Source organism: Ranitomeya variabilis, chromosome 7 (assembly GCF_051348905.1).
Source record: "Ranitomeya variabilis isolate aRanVar5 chromosome 7, aRanVar5.hap1, whole genome shotgun sequence".
NCBI lineage: Eukaryota > Metazoa > Chordata > Amphibia > Anura > Dendrobatidae > Ranitomeya > Ranitomeya variabilis.
In genome coordinates, this window is record NC_135238.1 from 201383117 (window position 1) to 201409425 (window position 26309).

The window sequence follows — 26309 nt, forward strand, 5'->3', positions numbered from 1 at the left end:
ATTTGAAGGCTGCCTGAGGTACCCCCACAGTGGAAACACCAAAAAGTGACCCTATTTTGGAAACTACACCCCCAAGGAATCTTTTAGGGGGTATAGTGACCACTTTGACCCAACCAGTGTTTCACAGTAGTTGGAAACACTTGGTTGAGAAAATGGAAAAAGTGCATTTTTTACATGAAGGTGTCATTTTAGGCTCATTTTTTTATTTTTAAGAGGTGTACCAGCAAAAAATGCACCCCACTATTTGTTCACCAATCTCTCCCGAACACAACAACACCCGATATGTTGTCGTACACTGCAGTATTGGGGAACGGCAGGCCTCGGAAGGGAAGGAGCGCCAAATGACTTTTGGAGTGCAAATTTTACTGGAAGAAATCTAGGGGGCTATGTCACATTTGAAGACACCCTGAGGTGCCCCAACACACGCACACACACTGACACATACACGTACACACTGACACATACATGGTCGAGACCATGCTGGCCCTGGTTCGAGCTTCAAGAGAAGGCAACTGGATGCTTCACCTAGGAGCAATCCGACAGATGATACCATGGTGTTTTGCCTATGACAAGGTCAACTATGCCCGATACCTAACCTATTACTATGCCACAATGTCTCGGCTGCCCATAGAACACCCAGAGGTCCATGAATACTTCATGCAAGGTGGCTTTTCGGTCCAGATCGGTAGCAAGAATCCTTTTGGACGAATTCCTGTGGACCAGACCATTGAAGAGACAATCAACAAAGACACCCAGACACCAGGGGGCACAAAAGGCTTCAGCCTCAAAGTTGGAGCTGTTTCCAGGTTCTACCTGACATCAGAGTACCGCAGTATGTACTTGAGGCAGCTGAGGGCCCTGGTAGGCCAACAATATACTGACTTCAGCCATTCAGACCTACAGGTGTCTAGGATTAGAAGAGATGAAGCCGATGTCCAATCTTTCGTTCAACTGCTGGAGACAGGTTGGGTGAACCCCTTCAACAAAGAGCATAATGGTGAACTTATCAGTTTGTCAACAGCGACTGTAGCACCACCAGATGTAGCCAAAGACCTTCAAGGGGCATACAGTATAGGAGAGGATGCATATCAAACATTCAAGGATGAGCGTTTGGGTACCGATAAGCCAACTACATTGTTTCATGACAAGATGACGAAGAACAAACTTAAAACGTTCTCTAACATCCAAATGAAGACACGCAGACAAGGTCTTGGCAAGGAGGTAATTTTGAAGGCTGACAGAAACCTATTTGGCCAGATGATACTTGTAGCTGAGAACAGAAAGCTACAAATGAGTGATGTCTTGACTCATCCCCTGGGTCCATTGCCATGGGCACTTGCCAATGGTGATGGGTCTATCCGCAAGACCAACAAGGCTGCCCTCGCAAGGGAGTTGGAGAGGAATGCTCGTCCTGCAGAAGTGATCCCCGAGCCCTCTGCAACCATCATTGATGGGATGAGCCTGGTTCAGAAACTGAAGGGAAACAATGCAACATTTGGCCAGCTAGCAGGCACAGCAATGAGTCGCGCTATCCATGAGGGTGCTAAGAGCAAGCGCATTGATATTGTCTTTGACGTCTACAAGGAGACATCCATCAAAGATACAGAAAGAGTCAACAGATATGAAGGCACAGGGATCCATTTCAAGAACATTCAACATGGGCACAACATCCAGCAGTGGAAAAAGCTTCTAAGTAGTTCCTCCAACAAGGCAAGTCTCATAAAGTTTCTGGTAGAAGAATGGAAGGCGAAACACCACAGGGAGAAGCTTGAGGAGAAGGAGCTGTATGTCACATGTGAGCAGCTCTGCTTTAAGATCACCAAAGAACAGTGGGAAGAGGCTGCTGACCTTAAGTCAAATCAAGAAGAAGCAGACACACGCCTCCTTCTCCATGCTCTTCATGCAGCAGAATCTGGTTACAAGTCGGTCATCATCACTTCGGAGGATACTGATGTCATGGTCCTGTGTCTGGGCATGTGCCACAAAATCCCATCCCACCTGTTCCAGAAATGCGGTACACAGAACCGGACAAGATTCCTGGATATCACCACTCTGAGCCGAACATTGGGAGGCAGCGTATGTGATTCATTGATTGGTATGCATGCATTTACAGGCTGTGACACCGTCAGTGCATTCGCTGGCCGTGGGAAGATGACGACACTCAAGCAGTTGAAGATGAACAAGACATACCAGGATGCCTTTCAGGAAGTTGGTCGTTCATGGGAAGTGTCTACCGAACTTTTTGAGAAGTTACAGGAAATCACCTGCCACATGTACCTGCCAACTACCCAAACAACTGAGGTAAACAGGCTCCGTTATCAGCTGTTCTGTGCCAGACGTGGAGTGGTAGAGTCAAGTCAACTCCCTCCTTGCCAGGACTGCCTTTTCATGCATGCACTGCGTGCAAACTACCAGGCTGCGATCTGGAGGAGAAGTCTGCAGAGCCAGCCATGGGTTGCAAACCCAACAGACTGCGGTTGGATGATAGATAACGACGGAAAGCTTGTTGTCAAGTGGATGCAAGGGGCACCAGCACCAGAAGCTATTATACAGCTACTGTCCTGCAAGTGTGTGCGGTCATGTGAACTTCCTCAGTGTACTTGCCTCAGCAATGGCCTGAAGTGCACAGACATGTGCAGATTACAGACATGCCAGAACAAGGGTACTGAAGACGAGCCAGTAGAACAACAGTCAGATTCAGAGTCCGATGTTGAAGATATTATGGAGTAACATATATATATATATATATATATATATATATATATATATATATATATATATATATATATATATGCACATGACATGTTCAGTGTGTATTTACATAACTTGGATTAAATTTTGTTACAAATACTACATCTAGTCACTCCGGGTGGTACCGATATCGTCATATTTGGTTCTTGGCTCATGCTAAAATTCCTGTGGAACACCTAAAGGGTTAACAGTTTTTAAAAATGAGTTTTGAACAGCTTGAGGGGTGTAGTTTGCAAAATGGGGTAATTTATGGGTGGTTTCTGTTATGTAAGCCCCTTAAAGTGACTTCAGAAGTGACTTGGTCCTTTGAAAAGTGGGTTTTGCTGTAAATGTGAAAAATTGCGCATAAAACTATAAGCCCTATTACGTCGTAAAACAATAAGGTTTCATTTTCAAAATGATGCCAATATGAAGTAAACATGTGGGGAGTGTAAATTAATAACTATTATGGGGGGTATCAGTATTTTTGTAAAAAGCAGAGAATTTCAAAGTTAAAAAATTGCCGATTTTTCCAAAATTTCCGAATATTTAGCATTTTTTTATATAGAAAGGTAAAATATATTGACTCCCATTTAGCACTGACGTGAAGTACAATATGTCACGAGAAAACAATCTCAGAATGGCTTGGATAGGTGAAAGCGTTCCAAAGTTATTAGCCCATGAAGTGGCACAGGTCAGATTGGCTTAGGCACTTGGGTACAAATAGGCCTAGGGCTGAAGGGGTTAATAAGCTACGTATATGTAAGGGCTATCATATCAAAAAATAAACTACAGACATGCATCTACCTAAAAATACCAAAGAGAATTAGTCACTCCGCTTGGTACCGATATCGTCAAATTTGGTTCTTGGCTCATGGACTATATGAGGGTATGTGCACACGTCAGGATTTTGTCAGGATTTTTCATCAGGTTTTGTAGCCAAAACCAGGAGTGGGTGATAAATGCAGAAGTGGTGCATATGTTTCTATTATACTTTTCCTCTAATTGTTCCACTCCTGGTTTTGGCTACAAATCCTGATGAAAAATCCTGACAAAATCCTGACAAAATCCTGACGTGTGCACATACCCTTAAAGTTGACCGGAAATTGGACATTTTGCTCACAACAGCCAATGATAGTGCAGCTTTTGTTGTTCCTGATCCCATGTTAATAATGCATAGTATGCCTCAGTGATGATACGTGCTGGGATAAGGTGTTATCTGAGCATGCTCGGTGTGCCTGAAAAATGTGTTTGAGTTCCCGCGGCTACATGTCTCGCGGCTGTTTGACAGTCACAACACATACAGGGATTGCACAACAGGACCCATTTCTCTTATTAAGCCTTTTTTGTACTCTTGACACTGTTTTTAATTTTAGATTAAAAGTTATATTTTAAATCTTTTTTTCTTAGTGCTGTAGCCCAGTTCTATTGGTCTCTGCTCATTCATTGAGAAGGAATAGACAAATGGGACACTCACCCCACCCCGCACAACCACTTATCTTGTCACATGTAATTCCTGTGATGTCATCTGGCCATTAAAGGACCCTAAGGCTTGACCGCTGCAGCCAGTCACTGAGCTCAGCACCTGTGCTGATGGAGATAGCACCATCTGCTGAGCTAAGTGATTGGCTAAAGGCTTGATGTGCATTGTAGCTGCGATGTCACCGTTGCAGCGCGCAAAATGAAGACTGGAGCTGCGGCAGAGAGGCAGCACTAGACCCGGAGAAAGTAACAGCTCATTTCATCATTTTAATTCAGTGCTAGTCATTAGAGCAAATACATTTGGAACCTCTTTTAAGACACACTTAGGTATGGGCTGGCAACTATCTGCGTGCTATTAGTACACAGGTTAATGTACTGCTATGTAGGTGTCGAAATATAGAAAAGATAAGATATGAATGTTACAAATATTCCGCTCCTCAAGGCTAAAAGAGTGTAAGAGTAAGAGTGTACCTACTGTTCTTACACGGGCTTTGTTTTCTAATATCATGTTGGCACTGTCAAGCTGATTTTGTCACATATACAGCTCTGGCAAAAATTAAGAGACCACTGCAAAATGTTCAGTTTGTCTGATTTTTCTCTTTATAGGTATATTTTTGAGTAAAATGTAAATTGTTCTTTTATTCTTTAAACTTCTGACAACATGTCTCCGAATTTCCAAGCAATAAATTTTGTATTTTTTTTCTGACAAAGAAAAATGGTAAAAAAAAAGCCCAGTGCTTTCAGACCTCAAATAATGCAAAGAAAACAAGTTCATAAACATTTAAAAACAACAATACTTTTAACTAAGGAAGAGTTCAGAAATCAATATTTTGTGGAATAACCATGATTTTTAATCACAGCGTTCATGTGTCTTGGCATGCTTTCCACCAGTCTTGCGCAAAATGTAAGCAGTTCTTCTTTGTTTGATGGCTTGTGACTTTCCATCATCCTCTTGATTACATTCCAGAGGTTTTCAATGGGGTTCAGGTCTGGAGATTGGGCTGCCCATGACAGGGTTTCTTAATTTTTGCCAGATCTGTATAATCACTAGGTTTTTCTGCACAAGTGTTTCAAATCTTCTTCACGAAAGAAGGAGGTTTATCTGTCCCAAGTTCCGGTCAAGAGCTGCCATGTTGTCACACATGGAGTAGTCTCTGATGCAGGCTGATCTGGGCAGAAATCTGACGTTTAGCCTTTTTAATCAGTTTCTCAATTTTTCAGCCTGAAAAATCTGTCATGTGAACATGCGCTAGGGAAAGAGACCTGTTCGTGTTATCGTATTCTTTAAAAAATGTCCTGTGATAGACATTTTCATTCAGCTTAACTTATAGATTAATTTCTAGGAATATTTTAGGAGAAAAGTTTTTAGTGTTATATTTATTTATTTTACTCACTTATATAGCATGATTAATTCCACAGCACTTTACAGGCATCATCATCACTGTCCCCATTGGGGCTCACAATCTCCATTCCCTATCAGTCTTTAGAGTCTGGTAGGAAACCCACACAAACCCGGAGAGAACATACAAACTCCTTGCAGATATTGGTACTTGGTGGGATTTGAACCCAGGACCCCAGCTCTGCAGAGCAACAGTCCTAACCACTGATCCACCATGTTATATTTTTTTTATTGTACTTTGAACCCTGCAGAATCATCTTTCCCAATTTTAGACACAGTGCACAGAGCATATACTGTGTGTGTATGTATATATATATATATATATATATATATATATGTGTGTGTGTGTGTATATATTTTTTTTTTTTACTTCTATTGTATCAGATAATCTTGAGTGCAGACTTGTTACGCTTTAAGTAGTAACCTATTGCATGTGTTGTCAGGGGTCGGAGCCATAGGTTATCTCTCTGTGTTTTCTTTACCAGAATAAGTCCTTTTTTTGGGAATTTCCATGATTGTGAATAGCATTGATTGAGAGCAGCAGAACATACAATGCAAGAACCTATTACTCACCCATTGCTCACTACCATCCCTGCTACTTGTTCTCCATGTCTGCCGTCTTAACCTCTTCATTGGCGGACGTTTCCTGCAATCCATATTTTTCTCACATTTTTCCATTGCTTCAACTCTCTTTTGGTTAAGTAATCAAAAAAAAAAGAAAAAAAGTCTTGCGTAGGGGGAAACCGGGGGTGGGATTCTGAGTAGATGAATACATAAGGACTGCGGCTCGGTCTCATTGGTTAGAGATCCTCTTCTTGTGGTCTGTGTAAGCAGCGTGACTACTAAGCCCATCTCCCTCCTCATTCACTAAGCCGATATCTCCAGACTCCAGAGCATCCTCCTCAGCTGCACTTCTAATTCACCGCCTGGGCTTTTCATACCATATGGACATTGTGGTGTTTACATGTTTTTTTTCTTCTTGCATCTGGTCCTGTAAATGGAAGCAAAGCGACTTTGGCATCTCTTAAGCGCACAGTTCCTTCACTCCTGGTTCCCTAATAAGCTCCTGTCTCTGGATCTCAAGCTAAAACCCCAGAGAAGTACCCACCTGCCCTGACCGTCTGACAAAGCCCATGTACAAGATGTGTTCTTAGACGCTCCGGTGTGATTTTTCTATTTATTTTGGGGCATTTTGATGGTATATTTTTTTAGCATTTTTCTATTTATTTTACTAATACAGGAAAGAAGTTTTTGTTCTCTATTTTTTTTAAATCCTACATTATATCAAAATGCCATCTAAAGAGTCACAATCCCACCTAAAATATGTAAAATCTAGCTGGAATCCCAGAAAACACGAGAGCCAGCAGCAGGATCTGTTGGCAGCGGCGCTGAGCATGAAGCTGAACTCTCGGAAGTCTTCAGCTACTTTGTGGCAACCTCTGAAACGATTTGCTTATTCACAGCTAACGTCCCTGGTAAGAAGAGCGACACTGAAGGAAAACGAGCAGGTTCCCAAGTATGAGAAAGTCCACAATTTTAAGGTAAGACCTCTCTGCCTGTTGGCCATAGCTTTTCATTGCTGTTATTTTTTTATTATTATTATTGTTGATTGTTGAAGATTAACTTGTCATTTTATCCTATATATCATCTTATTTTGAGCAGTTGTCATTTTTTATTTTTATTTATTTTTTTAATCCTCATCTTTTACACTGGAAGACTTGTACCACAGTGCAAAAATGTGTACGCATATATATCTGCAAACATCATGTAAACCACCTCTCTTGTGTTTGATAAGATGCAGCCCCTGAAAAAGATAACGCCGGACCTGACCTAGTCTGTATCACTGGGAAACTTGTATTTGCAAGTGCCTTTTAAAGGGGACCTCCTCCATGGCCCAATGCACTTACCATCATTGGGCCTTTTGTGCCTTTTATATTTCATTTAATGATATTAATGATGCTCTCTGTTGTTGTCTTCTCCTGCAGTTGAACCTACTGTATTGTCGCAAGGCTGTGTGCACACGTTATTTGCCGCGGATGTGTTGCAGGAAAAACGCTTTTTTGCAACCTTTATTCTCGCTTTTTTTTTTTCTTTTTCACCTTTAAATGGGTGAAAAATGCTGAAAGAATTGATTTGCTGCAAATTTGGAAAAAAAGTTAAAATTTGCAAGGGATACAAAAAATGCATTTCAGAAATCTCATTCACGTACAGGTGGCTAGGACTGTAAAACGCTGCCTTTTTCTTATTCCTGTAGCAAAGATGCAGTATGTGAACAATCCCTAAGAGTTATGGTAATGCAGCGCAAAAGTTAGATTAGTTCAACTCTATACATGTAAATGAAGGTGGCGCCCCTTAGCAAAACTTTAAACTACATTTGAGAACTAATTTCATAAAATCTTCCATATATCGGAGTCTAAAACTACCCAAAAAGGTGCCAATAGGATCGCTCTAGCCGCAGTGACTACTTGATTGTCTGAGCCTTTATAGGTGACATGCGGCTCTTTAATAGGAACGAACATGTACATTGTCATTGACTTCATGGTCATTATCGGCCATGTTATCACCAGGCCTAAGTGATGGGGGATATGATGGTGTTTGCAGACCCTCGGCCTTCTGTAGACATACCATATAAATGCATTGGTATATAGGTGAACCTTTATAAGGTCCAGTCAATATTGGCTCCTGCTGTAATTGCCAATTATCCTCGGATAGAATTATTATTTTATTCTTTTTCCAGAATTAATGATCTTTTTGAGCCATTTTTCCCCCTTGTAAGCCTAGAATCCGTCATTAGAAGAAACATATGCTCCTCCACGCAGATCAGCCAGATGGTCGGGAGCGCTTGTCTGGCTTTTCTCCGGGATTAATGAAGTGTCCTCACTCGCCTACAAGTGTCTATTGAATGCATTGACGCTGGCACATACTGTCTGTAGTGTCATGTAAATGACATTTTCTGCCCATTTTTACAATGACGTTCTCACATTTTAATTTGCCCTGACATAATCTCAGACTGTACGGCCTATGAATAAATATGCAAATCTGTCCGTGCGTGCATGCCAGCGACAGATTGGGGGACTTCTTTGTCCATCGTACAGTAGATGGGACACAACATCTCCTCTTAATTAAAAAAGAACCAAGGACACAGCTGCCATTGTGCGGAGCATTGGATTCCCTCTGGAGCCTGATACTTGATGGTTCCGCTATTATAATCCATTTTTATGATTCGTTGGACAATGACAATCATTACATAGAGTTCTGCACGTTTTTCGATCTTCTACTTTTGGTGCTGGTCGGTTTTTGGTTTTAATTGTCCTCCCTGCTGATCTCTGGTTTAGGATGTGGGTAACGCTTGTCCAGATGGCCACTTCTTTGCATTGGGTGCCACAAGGAAATCAATGCATTGAAATGATGGACAATATGGACTGCAACTTGGAAAGTACAGAAGGGGCGACGATAACAATGCCCACATCAGGCCCTGTGCAGATGGAGAATATTTTTATGGGGGAGTCGGTGCCATTCAGCATCTGTGGAGACCAGCGGGCCCTTCAGTTTTATGGCCTAGTGACTTGAGATCTCCTCTTCTATCCAATCTAAAAATCCAATTTTTACTTAATTACTCCTTACAAGCTAAAATATCATAGATTGATAAACCATAAAAAATGAGTGGCCTGGAAAAATGTGCCATCATGTGCCACGTGACCGATATTCTTCCATAAAGGCATTTTTGTGACCATATTTCTACACAGTATGGTTCCCTATGTGGTACAATGAGTCTCTGCTGCTCCACAGACCAGTCCTGCGCAGTGCAATGTGCACAAAGCCTTAGGCTATGTTCACACGTTGCATTTTTGCTGCGTTTTTTTTTTTTTCTGCAGGGAGAACCTACTCCATTGGCGGTAAAGAAGCTGCTTAAAAAAAATCAGGTTTTGTTACATTTTTGCCTTTTTTTTCCTGCGTTTTTATGTTGACAAAGTTTAGTGCCACTCAAAAAAAAAAAATCACGATGCAACTTCCTTAGGTTTTGTGCAATAAATACGCCGCAGTTTTCAAATTCAGCCAGGAAATCAAACACTAATGTGTGTGCATGAGATTTCTGAAATCTCATAGCTTTCACTGGTACTGTAAAACGCAGCTTAAAATTTGCATGAAAATAATGCAGCAAAAATGCAACATGTGAACACAGCCTTAGGGTTCCCTTATACACACTGATTTTTTTTTTTCTACTGATTATTGCAAAAGAAAAAAATCCGCAACATTTTAAAGTACTGGCAAAGTGTGTGACATTTTTCACAATCAGCCACGTGATGTATAAGAAATTTGCAGCATAAATTGACTCGCAGGGCAGATTTCTAATCCAAGGCATGTTAGTTTATGACCTTTTTCACTGCGGCAGATCTATATGAAATATGCCGTAAAAGACAGTTTGTTGCAGATTGTGACCCTGCAGAAAATATGCAGAGCAATTAGTCTCATGTGATTATAACTTTAGTCTCGCCTGTTTCCAAGAATGTAATGTCGGGTCCATGATGGCAGCCAGCTACATACAAGCCAATCAGCGGCTGTTTAATGGCTCGTTTACACAGGGGGACCACACATCTAGGCACAGTTAATAATAACATTCTATGCTCACTGAATATCCTGTTATCTGCAGCACATCGCCTATTTACACAGGATGATGTGCTGCCGAGAACTTTTTTTTTCTTTTAAGCCTGCTTAAAAATTCTCTCACCCGACAAACGCTCATTTTACTGAAATATTGGATGATTTCCGACCTGCTGATAATTGCAAACAATCTTTGAAAGCAAAATGAACTTCATGACAGCTTCTGCGGGGGTTGTCCTTCATGATTCCACGATGCGTGAATGGCCTGTCTGTATAGCTATGCGGTGAATCATCCACCACTACATTACTGGGCAACTTTACTAATCAACAGTCTGATTAACTCTGGAGAATATCTTTACCAACCTAACAGAAGACATGAACACTTATTTTCTCATTGTCTGCTCTTGCCTGGCCTCTTGCAGTGGCCATGTCACTGCAGTGGTCGTATCATCTCGGGAGGCCAGGATACAAAACCAGCGGGGACCAGAGAAGTGTTGCGAAGGGATTGCCAAGTCTACGTTTGATCTTAAAGGGAATCTGTCACCAGGTATTTGCTACCTTATCTGAGAGCAGCGTAATGTAGGAAAAGAGACCCTGATTCCAACAATGTATCGCTTAGTTTACAGAGTGCAGCAGTTGTGACACAATCAGAGTTTTTAGGAGGAAGCCCACGCAAAACGCGCGTAGGGGCTGTGAGTCTGGAATCACACTGGGATCCACATGGGTAAGGATCAGTCCTGAGCTAGCCACTACACCTTTGGCCTTTTAAAGGTGCATTTATTCAATTTGGGTCTATTGCTCAGGAACATGATTCTCTCGATCCTTTCAGTTTATAATGTTTTGTGTTGACTTCCAGACTCACCATACCTGAGTGCTTTACAGATCTACCTGTCACTTTTTAGTACTATTTATATGGGTGAAAAATATTTTACTATATGTTGTTTCATGTAGCAATAAAGACCCTTTTGTATTTATTATAGACAGACTTTCTGGCTCCATCCTTTTCAGTTTTCATGCATGTGTATGGGAGTGTCCTGTCACCCTATGATAAGTTTGAGGTGGCCATCTGGCCTTGTATTACATTTCATGTACTTATTATTGCTCTGATCTATTTGTTTACGGAGCTTTTAGATGTAGCTTGCAGCAGAGCTGAGAAAGCTAACCCTGCCCACACTAGGCTCTCTATGTACATTGTCTATTGACAGTGAGCTGCCAATCACAGGAGGGGCGCGGTCATACAACTTGACACAAGGCAGGTAGTCCAGGCAATAATGTCCTACTGATAAAACCTTCACTGTAAGTAAATAACAGCACACAGCCTGCTAAGTGACACATCATTGCGTTCAGTGTTTTAACAGCTACATCATTCTGTCCTCAGATTACATAGCAAAAAAACGTGCTGAGAGATTCCCTTCGAGTATCAACACCTGCAGGTTCAGCTGCGGGGCTGCTAAGTCTTGATTATTGATTTCATTCTTCCCCATTGAAATCAATATGGAAATTCTGCATCAAATCTGTGCACCTTCTACAACATGATTTAATATGAGCTGAGCCTCAGCATCTGAGAATAGCCATTGCACAGCGCATGGAGCCAAACAGCACGGCTCTGCTCACAGTGTACATCCAGCCACAGCTAGGAGCTGTAAACAGATGATCAGTGGGGATACCGGACGTCGGACCCCCATTGATCTGATTGATTACCTATTCCAAGGATAGGTAATCAACATCGGAAAGCCAGAAAATGCTTTAATGCTGCATTCATATATTGCAGCTGTGTGAAAAAATAAATTTTGCAACATTTTCTTAAAGCTCCACAAAATAAACACTACACATCTACCGAAATTAGCATAAAAAGACCCGCAACATGTGAATGCAGTCTACTGCTACATAGAGGCATGGTTTGGTCATCCATATAGCTGCTCTAAACTTTTCATCATACAGGGTTTTGTCCTTTCTAATGGTTATTGTACTGTCCTTATCATGGTGCATCTTGCTATTTTACCTTGTCAGCCTCCCCGACCTGAATGACACTTTCTATTTATCTCCAGCCTCTCCTATGCTGGTGAGTGCAGATCAGTGCTCGAATGTCACTTTTTGCAGTTTTGACAGCCAGAGGCTTTAGTCAGGCAATGAATATAAATGCACTCGCTTTGCCTTTGGCACTAAGGAGATTGAAAATATGCTGATTGTCGATGCACGAGGCTGACAGCAATGAAAATATAAAAATATACTATATAATCACATCTTCTGCTGGGCTGTGTTACCCGGAGTAATGGCTGATTTCCATTGTGCCATCATACATATATATGTCATGTGCATTTAAGTCATGTGTGATTCATTGTTCACCCACATATCTGTACACCAGTGGGGTAGATACACACCGCAGCCTTTATAATGGACAATGTCATTCATTCTGTAAGCAAAGATCGCATGATTTTATATTACATCGAAGCCAGCCTTACTCTCAACTCCGACCCAGACTGCTACTGACGTTTCTGATGATGTCCCAAATGATCATTGTATGATGAATTCTGTTTTAATAACCCTCTTTGGGTTCAGTTCACAACTTTTGAAAGCGATTTTAGGTTGACGCTCACCGTCATATTTGGTATGAAGTGGAGACCATATGTAGGATTGGGCGCTTTCTTGTGTAGTAATTGTATTTTTGCTTTTTACAGGTACACACGTTCAGGGGTCCTCATTGGTGTGAATACTGTGCCAACTTCATGTGGGGGCTGATTGCTCAGGGAGTAAAATGTGCAGGTATGTCTTCTAGTGTCTTTTGGAAATGAAAGACTTGCATGGTAAAGTAAATGTATGACATTTAGGGAGATACCTAGTACATCATATAGATTGTAAGGAGAGCTTATCTCTTTAGTATTATTTGCATCTAGGAGTCATTTACTCAAGATTTTACAGACTTTTACCCAAAGGCCTGACAACCCCTTTAAGAGTGGACAAATCTTTATTTTTCCTGCTGAAATTGGGTTTTCTGCTTCCACTCTCGTCTGGCAGTTAGGCTATGTAGCCTACAGGCCATGTCAAATGTCACTACTGTGTGCAGTACGTGTAATTGCTTGGCTGTAAATAAACTATACTGTTCATATGATAATTTCAAGAATCTTTATGAACTATTGAAATGTAGCAGATTTGTTTATTATAACTATTGACCTTTTAAAGGGATTGCAAAAGTTAATTGGTCGCTTGCAGCTGTAAAAAATAACAAACTGCATGATACTCCCCTACCGACATCCACCTGGATCCTGCACAGGCTGTGCTATGGTGTGTACTGCACAGGAAGAGGAGACGTCACCATTAAACCAGCAACAGGACCACCACTTGCTGTGATTGGTTGCAGCTGTCAGGTGACTTAAGTGCTTAATCAGATGGTTTTTTTGGGGTCGTGCTGCTCATGTCACCTGACTGCTGCAGCCAATCACAGGCTACAGCGCTCCCAGTGTTGATAGATTGGTGACGTTTCCTGTGTAAGATTTGGGTGGGCGCCGGTAGGTTAGTATCACTTAGTTTACCAATCAGAGCTGTAATAACAACACATAAATAATGCATATGTCATGCAGTAGTGCACAGATCAGAGGTAGCATTGTGTATAGTGATGAGCGAGTGTACTCGTTACTTGGGTTTTCCCGAGCACGCTCGGGTAATCTCCGAGTATTTCTTAGTGCTCGGAGATTTAGTTTTCATCCCGGCAGCTGAATGATTTACAGCTGCTAGCTGGCTTGATTACATGTGGGGATTCCCTAGCAACCAGGCAACCCCCACATGTACTCAGCCTGGCTAGTAGCTGTAAATCATTCAGCTGAGGTGATGAAAACTAAATCTCCGAGCAGTCATAAATACTCGGAGGTCACCCGAGCGTGCTCTGGAAATCCCGAGCAATGAGTACACTCGCTCATCACTAATCGTGTATCAATGCTTTTTACATCATCGTGATAATAAAGAGTAAAACGGTAAATTCTGCTCTGCTACGTGACTCTAATTATTATTATTTATTATTATAGTGCCATTTATTCCATGGCGCTTTACTTGTTAGCAGGGGTATACATAATAAAAAACAAATACAGTAATCTTAAACAATACAAGTCACCACTGGTACAGTAGGAGAGAGGACCCTGCCCGCGAGGGCTCACATTCTACATGGGATGGGTGAGGATACAGTAGGTGAGGGTAGAGATGATTGTGCAGTGGCTTGGTGGATCGGTGGTTACTGCAGGTTGTAGGCTTGTCGGAAAAGGTAGGTGTTGAGGTTCTTTTTGAAGGTTTCGATGGTAGGTGAGAGTCTGATATGTTGTGGTAGAGCGTTCCAGGGTATTGGGGATACGCAGGATAAATCTTGTGTGCTTTATTGGGAAGAGGAGATAAGAGGGGAGTAGAGAAGGAGATCTTGTGAGGATCGGAGGTTGCGTGCAGGTAATACTGGGAGACAAGGTCACAGATGTATGGAGGAGACAGGTTGTGGATGGCTTTGTATGTCAAGGTTAGGGTTTTGAATTGGAGTCTTTGGGTAATGGGGAACCAGAGCAGGGATTGACAGAGGGGAGAAGCTGGGGAATAGCCGGGGGACAGGTGGATTAGTTGAGCAGCAGAATTTAGAAGACAGTGAAGGGGCGCGAGGGTGTTAGAGGGGAGGCCACAGAGCTGGAGGTTTCAGTATTCAAGGCAGGAGATGATGAGGGCATGGACTAGGGTTTTTGCAGATTCTTGGTCGAGAAATGTATGGATCCGGGAAATATTGTTGAGTTGAAGTCGGCAGGAGGTGGAAAGGGCTTGATATATGGTTTGAAAGAGAGATCAGTGTTAAGGATTACCCCGAGGCAGCAAGGTTGTGGGACTGGGCAGAGTGAGCAGCCATTAACTTTAATGGATAGGTCCATTGGGGGGGTCGAGTGAGATGGGGGAAAGATGATGAATTCTGTTTTGTCCATATTAATCTTTGTAGTCCCTTCTAATGAACTGGATATATATAGATGATGAGCTCCAATTTTACTGTGAAAAGAACATATCCTGTTCATGGGTGGTATCGCCAAGTGTTGTAGATCGTGTGTTTATGGTGATGGCGGTTTCATTTCCGTGCACCATCTGTGTTTATGAACCACACATACAGTGCATTCACTTTTTTATCCTCAATCTACTTCTCTGGTTCTGAGTTTGAAAATTAACAGATTGATGCCAAGTTACGAGCAAGATGTATATTTCTATAAGAAGTAGTGATGAGCGAACGTGCGCGGATAAGGTGTTAGAAGAGCATGCTCAGGGGCTAACTGAGTTTTTTTCGGCGTGCTCAAATAATATGTTTGAATCCCCGCGGCTGCATGTCTCACGGCTGTTAGACAGCTGTTACACATGCAGGGATTGCCTGTTTTAGTCAATCCCTGCAAGTCTTGCGTTTGTCGAAGGAGCGTGACTCAAATAGATTATTCAAGCGCTTCGAAGTAGCTAGGTTAGCACCCGAGCATGATCGCATAATACCTTATCTGAGCACGTCCGCGCATCACTAATAGAAAGTAGTGTGGAGCTGAGCATGCACATCTAATTTAAGGCTGTGTGCCTACTGCTATCCCGCCCGAAATCCACCTGAAAAAGCGCCCCATAAAATGTACATAACGCACAGCAATGTTAAAACATGTTGCTGTGCTTGTTTTGAAACGTGCGCAGCAACTCGATTTAATATTGCTGTGCATTATGAACATTTTATGGGGCGCTTTTTCAGGTGGATTTCAGGCAGAAACCAAGTAAAAAAAAACCGAACATTTTTTGTTATGGAAACACTAATGCGGTTAAAAAAAGTGACATGCTCATTCTTCTCTCCTGTTGGAAGTCGCTTACTCTGTATATGTAACAGTACAGAGTGAAAGACGCCCTCCAGCAAATGCGCTTCAAGAAAAAGTCCACCATTTTTTTCCTGAAGCTTCTTTGCCTGGGAAAACTCTGCAGCGGTACTGGTGTGTTAAAGATGCCTGGTGCACATAGCCTAAGTTTCCTTTGCTGCACAATATATGACTGGTAGTCTCTTTTTCTTTTTTATTTTTGAAGTGGCATTTATAGGTGTTATAGGCTTCAAGATAGGAGTAGGCCAACATCCATAAATGAGTTCATTGTGTTCAAACAAATTTTGAAAGGTTTTCACATCTCATAAAGTCTCTAGGACATACTATCACTTTAAGATCTTGTATACTCAATCTTTGTGACCCCACCAACTCCATGAATGCATGGCGGAGGGGATCAGGATGGTGAATAGGGCTGTGTATAAAAATGTTGGATAGACTTACAGGTGCTTCTCACAAAATTAGAATATAATCAAAAAGTTGATTTAATTCAGTTCTTCAATGCAAAAAGTGACACTCGTATATTATATAGAGTCATTACAAACAGAGTGATCTATTTCAAGTGTTTATTGCTGTTAATGTTGATGATTATGGCTTACAGCCAATGAAGACCCAAAAGTCATTATCTTAGTAAATTAGAATAAGCTTCCTAAGAGTTTAAAAAGGTCCCTTAGTCTGTTTCAGTAGGCTCCACAATCATGGGGAAGACTGCTGAGGTGACAGATGTCCAGAAGGCGTCACTGACACACTCCACAAGGAGGGTAAGCCACAAAAGGTCATTGCTAAAGAAGCTGGCTGTTCACAGAGAGCTGTATCCAAGCATATTAATGGAAAGTTGAGTGGAAGGAAAAAGTGTGGTAGAAGAAGGTGCACAAGCAACTGGGATAACTGCAGCCTTGAAAGGATTGTTAAGAAAAGGCCATTCAAAAATTTGGGGGAGATTCACAACCAGTGGACTGCTGCTGGAGTCATTGCTTCAAGAGCCACCACACACAGAAGTATCCAGGACATGGGCTACAAGTGTCACATTCCTTGTGTCAGGAAACTCATTACCAGTAGACAACGCCAGAAGCGTCTTCCCTGGGCCAAGGAGAAAAAGAACCGGAGTGTTGTCAGTGGTCCAAGGTGTTGTTTTCAGAAGAAAGTAAATTTTGCATTTAATTAGGAAATTAAGGTCCCAGAGTCTGGAGGAAGAGTGGAGAGGCCACAATCCAAGCTGCTGGAGGTCTAGTGTGAAGTTTCCACAATCAGTGATGGTTTAGGGAGCCATGTCATCTGCTGGTGTAGGTCCACCGTATTTTATCAAGACCAAAGTCAGCGTAGCCGTCTACCAGAAAATGTTAGAGCACTTCATGCTTCCCTCTGCCGACAAGTTTTTCAGAGATGGAAATTTAATTCTCCTTCAGGACTTGGCAACTGTCCACACTACCAAAAGCACCAATACTTGCTTTAATAACAACACAATCCCCCGCCTGACCTTAACCCCATAGTTCTCTATGGGGTATTATCAAGAGGAAGATGAGACACCAGACCCAACAATGCAGACGAGCTGAAGGCTGCTATCAAAGCAACCTGGGCTTCCATAACTCCTCAGTAGTGCCACAGGCTGATCGCCTCTATGTCACGCCGCATTGAAGCAGTAATTGATGCAAAAGTAGCCCCGACCAAGTATTGAGGGCATTTACTGAACATACATTTCAGTAGGCCAACATTTCGGATTTTAAAATCATTTTTCAAGTTGGTGTTATAAAGTATTCTAATTTACTGAGATAATGACTTTTGGGTTTTCATTGGCTGTAAGCCATAATCATCAACATTAACAGAAGTAAACACTTGAAGTAGATCACATTGTAATGACTCTATGTAATATGAGTTTCACTTTTTGTATTGAAGAACTGAAATAAATTAACTTTTTGATGATATTCTAATTTTGAGAGAAGCGCCTGTATTTTGTAAGGTAACTAAAGTGGGTCTCTTCTCCCAGACAGAAACAGTGCCACTCTTGTTCATAGGTTATGCATGGTATTGCAACTTAGCTCAGTTCTATTTACTTGAATTGAGTTTCTATATTATATATATACTAGCCATACCCCACGAACAAGAGTGGCGTTTTCAGAGGGACTTGACCTGACACAAGATCTGATGACCGTTACAGGAGTTGTATGAGGAGTCCTGTTATATATTAGCGGAGTAGACATCGGCTTTGGTTTCACCACTGAAGGAAGGTTTATGTTAACGACAGCACCATAGACCAAGGCAGAGCTTTAAGAGATCATTTCTGTTAATTCTGATTAACCCCTCCGGCCAGTATGGACATCTCACGTGCTAACCTGAGCCTAATGAAACGTGCCATGAAAGCTGGCTCCTTCCCAGTACTCGAAGCCTCCGGGATGGTTAGTTCCCAGTTCAAGCAGGGATAGGGCGCGAGCTGAATTCTATTCATAGACCTCTGTAGAGCCATCTGCAGCCTACGGTTCAGCTCCAATGTCAGCCCATGTGGAAGCGTATTAATTCTTCAGTTTACTCGTGTGTGCGTAATATAAATGTGCTCAGATATTTCATTTAATTCATGGCATTTCTAGGTCAGCCATCGCCATAAACGCATTTGAAGCCTACACAATTTTTCTGTAAGTGAGGGACATAGCCAGAAGTCCATACTCTTACTACACATGCAGTGTGGCCTCGTGGGTTTAACAGATTTTTACATTAAGATGCCACAGTTCAACTGAGTAACTTCTATCCAAAAGCACCACATCTCCCCCATGGCAGTACCATCTGGTCAATTAATTTTTCAAAACGGCACCTTTGGTAATTGGCTACTTACTGACCCATCTTTTACCTTATGCTGAAGTGCGTTGGTGGCAGGGATTGGAGAAGCCATACACATTAGTCACTGTCATTACATCAAACTTTGCAAAGATCAGTAGTAAAGGTGCTGTGTTTATAAGAAACTTCATAATATATTGTATATTATCAGAGAAGTGGGCTTCTTTCTTCACTTATTAGCCACTTCTTCCACTGCCTCCTGAATAATTCCATCCACTCTTGGTCAAAGCAAGACAGACTGCCACCGCAGTGAGGTGTCAGGTTATACCTATTACGGTATATTTTATTAAGAAGTGAGCATTCAGCAGAGTGAGAGACCATGCAGAGCTGCAATTTCTAGAAAATGTATTTTACTTAAGTGCTGGATTCACAACTACACTGCTCAGTACTGCTGTAGATTGTCCTTTAAGCTGTTTCTTCTTATGTGCTTTAGAGACAGGAGATGTGGAATCTGTGTGTGCTGTATATATGAAACATCGTAGCTGCTAGTATTCACCCACCAGCTCAGAGAGAACTGACAATTTGAGCCTGCATAGGGAAAAACTGGTTAAAAATGGAAGACAAGTCATATTGCGCAGCCAGAAATGGTGCTATTCCTAATGTACACACATCACAGATCATGTATATATGGCAGCCAGCCGGAAAGCATGTGACTGAATCTTCTTGCAGGTGAAGCGCCATATAACATTTTATTTAATGTCATAACAATTTTTTTCCCCCCATCGTTATGTTGATTTTGTTTCTGTACCTTAGCTGGGATTTTATTGCTTCTTTACACAAAGCGAATCCCCAAACACCTTGTTCTGACACCTTTAAGCGGTCTGAAGTCTCCTTACATCGTGTCATGGAAAATGTCGCGTGTTAGTAAGGACCATATTTAGTTTTTTGCCTTGCACGAAATGCTAAGTGCTCATAATTATCTGCTGTCACCCTTCAGTATCCAGCCCTGTGACTGACGCTCTGTGACATTTCACTGTGTCCTGCCAGTTCGGTGGATGTCAAGATGACGCGACATTAGAAGATTGTGTTACCAGCTCAAGTGTCATTTAATGTAAACCTTTTATTAGATATTGTTTATCTAAACATATGTAAAGAATTTATCGAAACGACCATTTAATTATCTGTATAGGATGATGTACGGCGAACGAGCAGGGCAGGAACGTATAATGCCTTTTAAAGGGATATTGTCATCCGAGAAACAGACACATTGTAGCAAGTTGGCCATCACTTTACAAGATGGAAATACTCCTTTTAAATATTGATAGTGAGTAGATGGAAGGTTTTGACTCCTTTTTTTTTTTTTGTAATATCCTCGTATTTTGTTTTCCAGATTGTGGATTGAACGTTCACAAGCAGTGTTCTAAGATGGTTCCCAATGACTGTAAGCCGGACTTGAAACACGTCAAGAAAGTTTATAGCTGTGACCTCACCACTTTAGTGAAAGCCCATAATACGAAGCGGCCGATGGTGGTGGACATGTGTATACGAGAAATAGAATCTAGAGGTAAGGCATTGCTCTCTACCTGATGTCATCATCTCGAGTGTAGTGGGGTTCCTTGAAGAGAGTATCCATGTTTTTCCTCATACAACCCTTTTTAATTGCTAGACAAATAGTATTGTCTGATACGGCTACTTGATGTTCATGTGTAGATCCAGCCTGCAGGTGATAAGTGCCGGTACACGGGAAAGCTGGTGAGGCTCCAGAGGAACGTGGTAAAGTCCAGTGATGGTTTGAAGTCCATCGGTGGTTTAAAATCCAATAATCTTTATTGTAAATGCAATAAAATATATAATGTACTGAAGAGTTTTTACTGATGCATTTTGAGTTGATCCGACTCTTAATCGAACAATTAAGAGTTGGATCGCCTCGACGAGCGTCAGAAACCACCATGTGCTGGACTTCAAACCATCATTGAACCTCTTTATTAGACATTATCATATCTGGTAAATATTCACATTTAAATGCCATCGCTCTCTAAAGTCCGATAAAAATGTTATCTAAATGTCTATTTTACATTTTTTCACATTATTCACATTATTATGGATTTGTTTTAACAGGGTTGAATTCGGAAGGATTATACAGAATATCAGGTTTTACTGATCTCATTGAAGATGCCAAGATGGCCTTTGACAGAGGTACAGCACTGAAATCTCTGTATTTTCTTTTTATATTTGCAAATCCTGTATTTCTAGTGAATGTAAAAATTGACCACAAGGATCATAGGATTAAGGCTTTGTTCACATTTTTGTCATTTTATTTTTAACCATCAGCAATGGACAAACCCCATTGACCTACATTTGGGTCCATCAGGCATTCACCAGATGTCCATAATTTGGATGGTGAGAATGGAGCTACATGCTGCCTGATTATTATTATTTTTTTTTTTTTTTATCAAACCTACATTGCAGATGTGAACGTAGCCTTATCTTTACTTTAATAGTGCAGAATATTATGTTCCTCCTTTTTCTTTTTTGCAGATGGTGAGAAGGCTGATATATCTGTAAATGTCTATGAAGACATAAACATTATAACTGGTGCACTGAAATTATACTTCAGGGAATTGCCAATCCCACTGATAACATATGACGCTTACCCCAAGTTCCTCGAGTCTGCAAGTAGGTACACACATTCCAATGATAACTTTATGGTCTCTGAAGCATCAGGTTCTTAACCTTTAAATCTGTGACCAAAATATGGAATGGGGCACAGGGGGTTATTAAAACCAACATTTAAAGTAGCACTCCAGTAATTAGTTTTTTTCTTATTCTTCTAAGTATTACCTTATTCAGTTGCTCTTTTCTATCTGAAAATTCATAGTATACTTCTCTTCCATTAGGTCATTTGATCTGATGGTGACCCCCTTGGGAATTTTGACTTTGAAGGGGGTCACCAGTTCATCAGAACCTAATGTATGATGAAACTGTATACGTGGACTGTAGCACTGGAGTTCTCCACAGAAGATGGATAAAGCTCTTATCACAGATAAAGATGATGACTGCACAGTGCAAGTCACACAATTATAATAAAGGTGATCAGAGTTCAGCCTCCTTGACTGTATACTTATACAGTAGGAGAGGATAATCACAGTGATGCCAGGTCAGGCTGACATGTACTAATGCACCATGGGATTCATAGATGAAAAAGGAGGCTGAACCGCAAATACAGGTAGGGGGTTTGCAGAAATGGGGGGATTGTAGATTGCTTTTTTAATAATTTGGCCTTAAAGCACCTCTACAGCATTTTTTTTTTTTTCTAATTTCAGCACTGAAGTGGTGTCACTAATCTTTAAGTCCCCTTAACATAGTACTATACTTACTAACCGCCATCAGCTCTTCTCGGTGCCACTCCGGTCCTGCACCGCCATCTTGTCACTGCTTCTCCTGACTACCCGGAAGTCAGAGGTAACTGTCACAAGTTCTCAATTTCATTCTATGAGAGCCGTGTCCTAGCCTCTGTCTGGCTCTCATAGACTTGCATTGAGTAGTGACTTCCAGATCGCCAAGCAAACACTGGAGCGATGCGGCAGGTCACAGACTGCTGCAGACCACCCAGAGGGGTGGTGATAGAACGTGAAGATGGAGGCTGGTAAGTATAAGACTAGAGACAAGGAACTTAGATTAGGAGCACCACTCCAGCGCTGCAATAAGAAAAAATCCTAGAGTGGTGCTTTAATAAGATGCCCTCTGGAGCAAAAAAAAATGGTCATAGCTGGTCATAGGTATAACATGGCAAGGGGGTTTTTCTAGGGGGTTTTCTTGTTATTTTTTATCTCATCTGCCTCAGTGTTTCCATTATAGATTATTTGCTTCTGATGTGGAAAAAATAGTAATGTACGATTTGTAGCGTTTCCATTGATCGGCACCTTGTCAGGAGCTGATGGGCCCATGACTGGGTCCATTGGGTTCTGGAGGAGTCTATCGTGTGATACATCCAGCACAGCAATGAAGCTCCAGAGATGATGTCCATTTATTACAGCTCTGCTTACATTACAAGATGAAGTCCTGCAAAGTGGAAATTTGAAAACTAAAATTAAAGATAAAATTATGAAAGACGCCTATGGTCACCCGGCAGCTGTGATAATGTGCCTGTATCAATGGAGGCTGCTTTCTACATTTTTGCAAAATGCATCTGTCCATTGTATTTCTCATTTCTAGTTGAATCTGCCCATACACGGTTGATGCGCCGTGCAGTAATCAGATTAATGTCATCATTGCCTGGCTTAATCTGTAGATTAACCTCAGTGTTTCTCCTCTTCTTCAGAGGCTGTGGACCCGGACGCACAGTTGGAAGCTCTTCATGAAGCTTTGAAGCTGCTACCTCCTGCACACTGTGAAACACTGCGGTATCTCATGGCCCATCTGAAAAGGTAAATACGTCTGAGCACATCAAATGCTGGCGCGCTTTTGGAGCAGAGCATTATTTTAGCTTTAAAGCTCTCCTTAGTCCTTCCTCAGGAGGGGGAAATTATTCCATGCCCACTGGCTGTGAAACTGTTTTTCAGTTTGCCAGGTTCCCAGGGCTCTCCCAGCATTATCCGCTAATTGGTCACGCTGAGCTGCGTGATACATTTTCTGTAATCCCTTCCCTTTATCGTTGCACGCAGTCCTATTATAGGGTATGTGCTGCTGACAAGATAACAGAATTAGCCGGTGGAATAATAGGTGCCAAAACCAACATTTAGCGGCCACGTCTTACTATAAGAACACGTTTAATGTGAATATTTGAACTCCTTGTTCAAAAATTGCAAAGTTTAAAATAGTAAATGTGTTGTGTAGTGTGGAAAAGAGCTCCTGTAATAAAGGGCAGGCATTGGATGTGTTGGAATATGTATCCTCGGTCCCCTCCTTTGTCAGTAGCATGTGAATTGTAATTAGCAGATATTCTCCTATCTGGACAATGCAACTATCCGGATTCTAGAATATCTCCTATCTCCTATAACGTAAGGAAAAAAATGTTTGCGTGGAAGGGACCCCTGACTTGTGAAATGAAGGGTAGACATTGCCGATAGACGGCAGAACCAATAGATTTGTTGTGGTTATGGTTATGGAGATGGTTTTGTTTTATTTCTCAGAGTTCTAAAGGTAGAAAATGGCTTAAAATGGCAAAAAGCCTCAATGAATCACCTGGCGCTCCAGCGTCACTAAAAGTCTTCATTTATTGAGGTTGTTATATTCCCAAATGCTATTAACTTGCAAATATGAGGTTAATCTGCAGGGTGAAAAAAAGCTGCCATACTTAAAGTGCAGCTACTGGGAAGAAATGAACTTTATTCCTCCCGGCAGCCTCCAGCTTTCAGTCGTGTAGGTGTGCCAGCGGACCTTCAGTCAGTATACTGTGAGTCGTGGCTATAAGCTCTTCCTGGCACATTGACTGGCAGTGTATCAGTGATTGCCAGGGTGTGCTTAAAGCTGCCATCTATTTCAAAGGTTGATTCTAGAGCATAGCTTCGGAGCCACGGGAACGGGGCCTCGGAGCCACAGGAAAGGGGCTTCTGAGCCACGGGATTGGTCTTTGCAGAGCCCCATTATGAATGAGCATGCACACCTGTGCCCCAATCTCCATTTATATGGACTGCTGAAGAAAACGGACTACACCACTGAGTACATTCCCACCCTTCCACTACATTCAAGTCAGGGCTGCAGAGCTCCGCTCTTGTGGTTCCCAAGTCGCCTTTTTGTGATCATTGAGGTGGATCTACGGTAGGACCCCCAGCGATTAAGTTACGCCCTATGCTAGATGGAAAGGACATAACTTTGAATTTTGGGAATAACCCTTTAAGTGATTGGCTTGTAATACTACATCTTATATAAGGGTTCCTATTAGAAACAATGGACATCCCTAAAATGATTCACAATTCCCCCCCACCACCACCATTGTCAGGTAAGGGATTGATCAATGTCTGGGTGGTCCCACTACAATAGGACTTAATAGAGATGTGCGCAGTTTGGCCTTTCGTTTTCTGTGAATCTATCCATGTATAATGTGAGTAATGGCGTCGTTCTTACCCTGCAGTGTGACAGGCTTTATTACCACTAACTCATTAGACAGCCGCACTATATTGCGTTCTCGCGTCCCTTGGGCGTCAGGATGACAGCTATGAGACCGTGTCTTAGCAACCTCTAATGGGTCTTTCCCGTTGAGTAATGTCACCGCCTGCGATAAACTAGAACTGAAAGGTCCGCTATGCTTTTGGGGCAGAAGCGGATTTATTGCATGTTCTGGATTTCCTACAGATAACCCCTACTTTAGATGCATGACAGGCATAATGAGATGTAATTTTGTGTCCCCCGCAGGGTAACTCTCAACGAGAAGGACAACTTAATGAACGCAGAGAACCTTGGCATAGTGTTCGGACCGACTCTCATGCGAGCGCCAGAGCTGGATGCCATGGCGGCACTAAATGACATCCGTTATCAGAGACTAGTGGTGGAAATGCTCATCAAGAACGAAGACATCTTATTTTGAATAGGAAAAAGAAAACAAAAATTGTGAGCAGTAAATCCCGTAAGATGAAGGACAGGCGGATCCCTACAGCGTACCGTTAACGTGTGCTCGTCACCTATGTGTAGTGCGCCAACCATATAATAGCCAGGAAACCATCTTGTCAGTTCACTAGGAATTAACGACTTCAATGAGGCATGACGCACTTTGTAGAGGCGGCCATCTTGTAGACTGTAGTTAGTAGATCTTCTCCTCCCGGTTCGCTAAATATCACTCAAGCATGAGGAACCGGAGGCGATCGTGTCGTGGGCCAAGCCAGAATTCATAAGCATGCGGCCTGTCCGAGCTAGTCACGTCACTGAGGCATCAGCCGCTTTTTGCCTCCGCTTTATCAAGGCTTAGGGTACACTTTACTAGCGCTTTGTACACCCAGGACAGAAATGACGCCGTTTCTATACTGTTTTAGCTGTGGCAATCAATGCTATTGTGAAAGCGGTAATGTCTCCCCTTCGCCATTACCGCTCCGTGGTTTACAGTGTAACCGAGATTGTAAATGGCTGCATGTATGTCTCCGTTTTTGTCGGAGCTGTCCTTAAAGAGATATCTTCTAGCTAAACGGGTCGTGCCTGTAAATCCGCATGTTTGTCCCCTGGTGTGACATTATTGTGATTCTCTTCTTTTATGTTCAGCATAATCCTATTAGGATAATGAGTTTGTGAAGCGGTTACCTTAATAACATTTGCATCGCACAGTTTTCTCTTCTTTCATCTTTTTCTCTCTTTTTTTTTTTTTCATATTATGGCAGGTTCATTTTATTTTTTTCTTTCCATGAATCGAGTGATGATGTTTTTACAATGTTTACTGACCTGTTTGTGTGGTGACGGCAGTACGGGCTGCAATGGTTAATTTTTATTTTTTTTTATGTATTTTTGTATTTTTCATCTGGCATGCACCTATTAATTTATTAAACCTAGATTTTAGAAAA

General features: G+C 41.8%; 1 protein-coding gene across 1 annotated transcript in view; it reads left to right on the forward strand.

Moving 5' to 3' along the window:
* CHN1 (chimerin 1) overlaps positions 1 to 26309 on the forward strand; it is a 124432-nt gene extending 98123 nt beyond the window's left edge. The window contains exons 8-14 of the mRNA XM_077272664.1: positions 7075 to 7152; positions 12892 to 12976; positions 20213 to 20386; positions 20941 to 21018; positions 21361 to 21498; positions 23144 to 23249; positions 25177 to 26309. Of these exons, the coding sequence (XP_077128779.1) occupies positions 7075 to 7152; positions 12892 to 12976; positions 20213 to 20386; positions 20941 to 21018; positions 21361 to 21498; positions 23144 to 23249; positions 25177 to 25348 (831 nt within the window). The 3' untranslated portion in view covers positions 25349 to 26309. The remainder of the gene's footprint in view (positions 1 to 7074; positions 7153 to 12891; positions 12977 to 20212; positions 20387 to 20940; positions 21019 to 21360; positions 21499 to 23143; positions 23250 to 25176) is intronic.